The sequence below is a fragment of the Phragmites australis genome, chromosome 10 (genome assembly GCF_958298935.1).
Source record: "Phragmites australis chromosome 10, lpPhrAust1.1, whole genome shotgun sequence".
NCBI lineage: Eukaryota > Viridiplantae > Streptophyta > Magnoliopsida > Poales > Poaceae > Phragmites > Phragmites australis.
The window spans coordinates 14,648,971-14,656,076 of NC_084930.1; the positions used below are offsets into that span (position 1 = coordinate 14,648,971).

The following is a 7,106-nucleotide window of genomic DNA, read 5'->3' on the forward strand; positions in this document are numbered from 1 at the left end:
GCGGAAAACCATGGTTTCGAAGATGATCTCTAAGTTAACGAGAGGGGACCCGAAGTTGTCCGTCGTCAACTTGAAGTGGTCGTAGAAGCCGTCGTCAGAGAATCCAACGTAAACGTGAGCTCGAGACATGATTAATCCTGCAAAGCAGAAGAAGGCCCCTACCTAGCGTGCCAACTATTGAAGATTAGTTCCTGATAATGTGTCTGTAAATAGACTGGGTACCTTTGAGTGCAGGGATTAATCACGAGATGAGACTGTCGATGTATACAGGTTCGGGCCTCCGATTGGAGTAATACCCTACATCTTATGGGAGTATTGCTGTCGTATATTGATGATCTCGAGTACAAGCAATGGGGCTGAATCTATTATGGAGAGTATATCAGATCTGATCTAACCTAAAGCTAAGGTCACCGAGTACCTCCTCTGCTAGGGTCTTGATGCTTGCCTTGAGTTCTCTCTTCCTATGTTTTCCTTGTGTGTTGTTCTCCTCTCCTCTCTTATCCTCCCCCCCCCCAGCCTTATATAGGGGTGGGAGTCTCGACTCCTATCGAGCCGTGGTCGATAGGGAGTTATCTTCCTTGACGTCCAAGTAGATAGATCTGTTTTGAGTAGTAACCGCATCGAGTTAGGTAACTAATCGAAACCTTCCTGATATGTACTTCTCTGATTCTGGGTGTATCAGATACCGCTGATTCGGTTCTGTAATATCTAAAACTTCTTAATACTTGTCGTTCATACCCTGTTCGTATATGATATATTCCTTACGCGTATATACCCTACAATTAGATATTTGACATCTCCAAACATCTAGACCCTTGGCTTGCAAATAACAAGGCATTAGAATTTTTCAACGGGAGAAATTTGTGTCATCGAAAAGTGGAGCATTATGGGTATCCATCCTAACCGTGGACGTCACAACTCACTAGATAGTGAAACCTAACCGATCAAAATGAGACGGAGTCTCAAATGCTACTTGAATTGTGTGTCCTTGTGAAAGGTGTGAGCCCTGGCTCTGATACCACATGTAAAGATTAGTGATGTCCTAAGAGGGAGTGAATTACAACACTTAAAAACCTAAACCAAATTCACTCCAAAAACTTCACAAAATAAACCTATATTAATTTTTATCTAAATGTGCTCTAGATCTATCTAGTGTATCTACTTTACCGCTCAAGAGGATTACAACCTACTATAGCAAGGTAAATTATAAGAATGTAAATACAAAAACATAAATAAGGTAGAGAGACAAACTCAGCACAAGTGATTTTTATCTCAGGGTATGTATGGCATTAATATCACCCCTAGTCCATGTTAGAGCTCCACTAAGGATATGCACCCGGTCAGCACCCGATCATAGCTCTTGAGCCACCAAGGTAAGGCTTCAAGCTGGATGAGCCGTCATACCACAAAGGCAAAGCCTCACCACTAGCCTCTCTTCTTGTCACTTGCCGTTGTGATCACTTCGGAGCTTGATCCACCAAAGCAAAGGTCTTTACGTCCCCATATATGTGTCTTGCCACTGCTCTACACCATGTCAGAGGGTCAACAAGCTTAAGCCACCAAGGCTCAAGATGCTGGCGAGTCAGCAAGACTCTAAGACACCGGCGTACCTCTCGGTACAAGCTTGGATCACTCCTTGATCCCCTCTCTAGGCAGCAATCACCTAGCAACACTCTCTCTATGCCTAATAGCACTAATCACTCTCTAATCTATGTGCTAATTGTCTTGGATGATCACTTTTAGCACTTTGGTGGTTTGGATGTCTTCTCAAGTGTCTTTGTGTTTCTCTAGGCTCAAGCACCTTCATATAACCGAGTAGAGAGATATTTATAGCTTTAAACTCGCTAACTAGCCATTAACCCAACGGCTCAAAAAAGCTGTGAACACCGGATTGTCTCGGTGACAACAATAATACAATCACTAGATAATCCGATGAGTACACCATTAGAAACTAGCCGTTTGATTCCACTCAAAGTCATCCTGAATATCAGATACTCCGGTGTATACATCATCTCTGATGACCAGACTATACGATGAGTACATTTGAGCCATCCAAGCCTCTGCAACGTCTTTGTGTAAATTGCTCTAGTGTTCACAACACTTATCACCAGACCATCCGATGAGGTATTCTTCGATATTCAACCCTTGAAAACACTTCTGCATAAAATACTTCTGTGTGAAGCATCCAGTTGTACAATAGAGGCACCGGACCTTCCAGTGAGTTGATCTTCGTTCTTCTGTGCTTAGATCCTTCTAAGCAAGAATTAGTCTGACCTGATCCTCCGATGATGACCGGACCATCCGGTGAAGCCATCTGCATTCTTCCCTTTATCAACAATGCTACGCTGCTTCTGCCCATTTGATACAGGATCATCCGGTAAGGTAAAACTGTCTCGAGACACAAAGCTCCGGTCTGTACAACACCGGACCATCGGGTGAGTACATTTTTCTTGGGACTTCTCTATTTCAACCAAATTTTGTCCCGGCTACGGTGACTTCTTGATGTATTGCATCCATAAGACCTACTAACAAATATTCTTGACAAACATATTAGTCCCAATGACTATGTTGTCATTAACCATCAAAATCATAAATGACATAATAGGGCCATTTTCGCTACACTATGCGCCCAGTCTTTTCCTCCCTCTTCATTTTATATTGCCTAAGGGCGATGATGAGCGATTACACACACACACACACACACACACACACACACACACACACACACACACACACACACACACACACACACACACACACACACACACACACACACACACACACACACACACACACACACACACACACACACACACACACACACACACACACACACACACTGTCGATGATATGAGACCAATGATGCTCCGGGTTATGGTCAATTATGTTAACACTGAGACCAATACTTTATTTTATTCTATTATATTTTTTGTTTGTCTCTCTTTACAGCTATGCAGTGCTCTGGAGACTGTCAGTACAACCATCAAGTACAGCTTAATCGGAGGTTATCCATGAAGACGGATGTAATTAATTGGAGAGCTTTGTGAAGCCCTGCGGACCAAGCAAACACAGTTGTCAGATGTTCTGTTAGATGCGTGTTTGGGGCGTATGTGATGTAACACGGAAACTTGTGCTTTATGAATTCAAAATAATGAAAAAGGAATCAATGTTTCCTTTACATCTTTGTCTCTTTTACTCGTATATTGTGATGTATATTGGTATATCTACTCTACGCTATAATTTTCTAAGTGTAACGACATCGAGGGCACGTTTTTCTCGCGCAAAACACACACTAATGATGAGGTCACAAGTTCGACTCATAGCAACCGCACGCACGAAAACAAATGTGTGAGTGGCCTCCGAGTTAGGATTATTTGGTGTTTTTAGGACCGAAATAGTTTGATTCAGGAAAAGGGTATCATTGGAATGATACTTGTTTGGAACCGGCAATGATCACTATTTTTGTTGTAGTGAACAAAACTATATTACACGTCAAATTAATCCATCGAGACTTCACATCAGGATTTAATCATAATTCCTAAAGGGTTTGTAAAAAAGAAATAGTATGCATACATTTTCTGATTTATTTTTCTTTGAGTGGGAACCTTTTCCCATTATGTTTCTTTAAGGGTACAAAGAGGACGCATACTACCTACGTACTTCATACACACATCACACACATGCGTACACATGCTGAGAAGGAATTGGGAGGCTCAAGACCTCCGGTGCGTAGGAACATGCAGTATTATTGAACGTGCATGCGTGTATACTCTTCAGAGAAAGAAAAAAACCCTAGTGAGACACTCAGATCCAATCAAGAATAGAACCTAGACGAATAGCGTGCACAACTGCACCTCTACCACCACGCTACACGCGCGTGTTCTCTCCCATTTGCTTAAGCACCTCCAAACCTGGCCTAGTCTGGCCTGAGGTTGGTAGGCTTGGGCTCTGTCTTTCTATGTGCACCCAGATGCAAGTATAGTTGTTTAGGCCTATAACTTTTGGTCCGTTAGGGTAACCAAGCCGTGCACACTAATTTGGATCCAATTGTATTAAAGCTGGGTTAGGCCCAGTTTATCGAGGAAGGTTTAAGAAGTGTGCCATGTTCATTGACTTAACAACTCCATTGTAAGCCGATCAAAGAAAAAACCAACTCCATGGTAACGTTGTTCATCTGGGGTCTCAAATTTTAAAATCACCTGATCGCAATTATTGTGTCATCAATATAAACCAAGGGCCTTCCAAAAAAATAGAATGGCGTTATTTTTTTATCAACCAGCATATATTTTTTGCTGTAATGATAAAGTTAGTTTAAAATAAAGTTATAGGATTGGAGAAGAATATGTTGAGCTATACTGAACTCAGCCAGCATAGCTTGCAGGAGGTAGTGATCATTCGGTGGACTCCTTCCAATCATTTTTGCTTGATGTGCAAATTATTTTGTATGTTACCGAGAGGCACCATATACAAAGAATTTTTTTGTTTGGAATGTAGAATGAAACTTGAGAGCTATTTGACATGGATTGCATAGAAAAAAAAATGCCAATTCTTTTGAGATTTTTTTTCGTATTCAAAGAGTATTGACAATGGATTGCTGCAACAAGTGCTCCATGCTTAGAGAAACAGAAAGAAAAAGTATCATTTGAGCCTCTCAGTTATCCTGCTTTGTGGAATCAAACCATTTAAGTTCAGTTTTGTTGATTGCACAAACCAAACAGTTGAGGGGCTCAAATCAACAACAATATATTTTCAAGTGTTAATTGCACAAGCTGAGAATTTGTACGGCCTTAATTATATATAGCAATCTTGTGCTTATAGTGAAAATCGTCCATCCGAGAGTAACTCCATGCAAGAAATTTCACAACTTCCAGACATGTAAGGAAAAGAAAATCTATAAAATTTGCCACCACATGCATGCAAAATGTGCAGGATTTGTTGTTCTCACATTGAGTACATTCGTTTGGACTTGAGACCGATCACAGGCCGTCTCTCGTTGCACCTAGTTCCTCGACCATTAATATGCTCAAGTCGATGACTGCAAATTCGCAACGGCGAACCACAGACTCCATCATTTCAGTAAAGGAAGCAGCTGCCGCCGTCCTGCCGCGTGCCTCCGGTGGCGTAGAGCAGGTCGGAGAAGTCGCGGAGCTGCACGTGCAGCTCCTCCAGGTGCGGCGGTGCTGCGTGCGGCTCTTGCTTCGGCGCCGCCATGGCGATCAGGTGGCCTGCTGCAGCCTCGCGTTGCTCTCCCACCCACCCGGCCTGCTGCTGCCCTGCGTTGCCGCCGCCGCTGGCGAAGGCCGGTCGGCACGGGCGTGGCCTTTGCGGCAACTCCGGTGCCGGCGGCCGCGCCTCCTGGGACTTGCCGGTGAGCCGCTGCACGACGGCCTTGAAGCTGGCGGCGTCGGAGCTGATGAACTGCGTCTCGATGAACTTCACCTTCACGCCGGCGCCGGCGCCGTCCTGCTGCTGCCTGGAGCCCTTGATCTCCATGGCCATGCGCCTGCCTCTCTTCTTGGACCTGAAGCTTTGCTACTACCTCAGCAGACGACTTTTCTTCGTGCCGATGTGTTGGCTGCGGAAGCCGCAAGTTTTCTCCGGCTTTTATAGGTTTTAGCCGCCAGACGTGGCGCGAAAGATATTACCGTTCAACTGCAGGAAGCAAGTGTACGCACGTCTGACGACCGGTCGCTCACTGACCGGCTGGACCCAGAGACGGTGGACCCCGGCGTCAGTGAGAGCGACGGAGCATGACGCTAAAGGTGAGCGGACGTCGGGTCAAAGGTGCCGGTCGTTACGGAACAGCGGTCAAAGGTTTTGGGCGGTCAAGCGCTCGTGCGGAAATAGCGGCATCTTCGCGCGGCATGGATAGCCAAGGACTCGATCTGATTTGCAGCAGTACGACCGGCGGCATCGAGGCGGTTCTTTTCGTGCGTCTTCTACTTTTCGCCCCATTGGCCTCTAGCGGTGCTTTGAACGGCATTTCCTTTTTATTTCTTCCGCACAAGTGGTGGTGAGTGATCGATACAGCAAGTTTACTGAAATCTACTAAGATTGTTCGGTTGAATTGACTGTGGAAATTTACCAGCCCTTGCTATCCGATGTCATTTCGATACCTTGTCTCTTGCGTTAATAACCGAATGAGTGATGAAGTTGGCAGACAGAATTACTGGAATTTACCAGGTTGTCATGAACTGTGTAGATTAATCCAAGCGTTGAATTGACTGTGGAAATTTACCGGTTAACCCTTCTTCTATCTGACATGCCAGGTAGCGCTCCAACTTTGCAGCTGTAAACATGTCTGCCAGCCTTTGTTGTTCTGCAATCTGCACTCTCTACTCACATTCAGGGCCCTATATGTATATGTATATTATGTATATTAGTCCAAAAATAACTAGAAAAATTAGATCTAGATAATTTATATTTAATAATGGGATCCTATTTTTAATCTCGTCTCGGGCCACCGAAATGTCAGAACTGACCCTGCTCACATTGCTTACACTTCACTCTTATTATAGTTTATCTTCATTCCAGACATGGGCTTCCTATCGGAATAGTAGAAATTTCACATTCTACCCATTCTACTCTATATGAGATAGGAGGATAATTGTACCATTGGCAAATTGCAGATGAGTTAAACCTCCACTTATCAAATGAGGAATCAGCCCCTCTATCACCCTAGATTGCTGTGTAGAACTCAACATATCAGAAAAAAGCATCTCCAACCATGTTAAACAGCAATGAAGATAAAGGATTGCATCATCCAAGAAATCCATTTTTCATAAAGACAACTACAAAAAGGGTCATTCGCGTCCCCTCTTCATCACCGATTCAAAAATAACCAGTGCTGATAGGGTATCACTGCCGGTTTACAAGGTCCAACAGCCGATCAATCATTGAGGGTTTTTATTACAAACCGGTAATGATACAACAATACCGGTTCATGTAATGTACCAGCGGTGATACTTGTGTTATTACTACCGGTTTGTATCTAAAACCGGCAGTGATGTGTCACAATATAGAGTCATTTTTCTGGCTGCCAAGCCCAACCAGAACAGAGGATCTCTATGTACTCGGCGGCTCTGCTCGACTCGAGGTGGCTCTTT

At 43.9% G+C, this 7,106-nt stretch overlaps 1 protein-coding gene across 1 annotated transcript; it reads right to left on the minus strand.

Annotated features, from left to right (window-relative positions):
• Window positions 1-4,760: 4,760 nt before the first annotated feature.
• On the minus strand, window positions 4,761-5,590 carry LOC133930328 (uncharacterized). The gene has a single exon (XM_062376964.1). It carries the CDS (start codon window positions 5,497-5,499, stop codon window positions 5,074-5,076), a length of 426 nt encoding a protein of 141 aa, XP_062232948.1. The 5' UTR covers window positions 5,500-5,590; the 3' UTR covers window positions 4,761-5,073.
• Window positions 5,591-7,106: the final 1,516 nt, after the last annotated feature.

Bases quoted from the DNA above. Each gene is read 5' to 3' on its own strand.
- LOC133930328 (XM_062376964.1), bottom strand. From the start codon at position 5,499: ATGGCCATGGAGATCAAGGGCTCCAGGCAGCAGCAGGACGGCGCCGGC.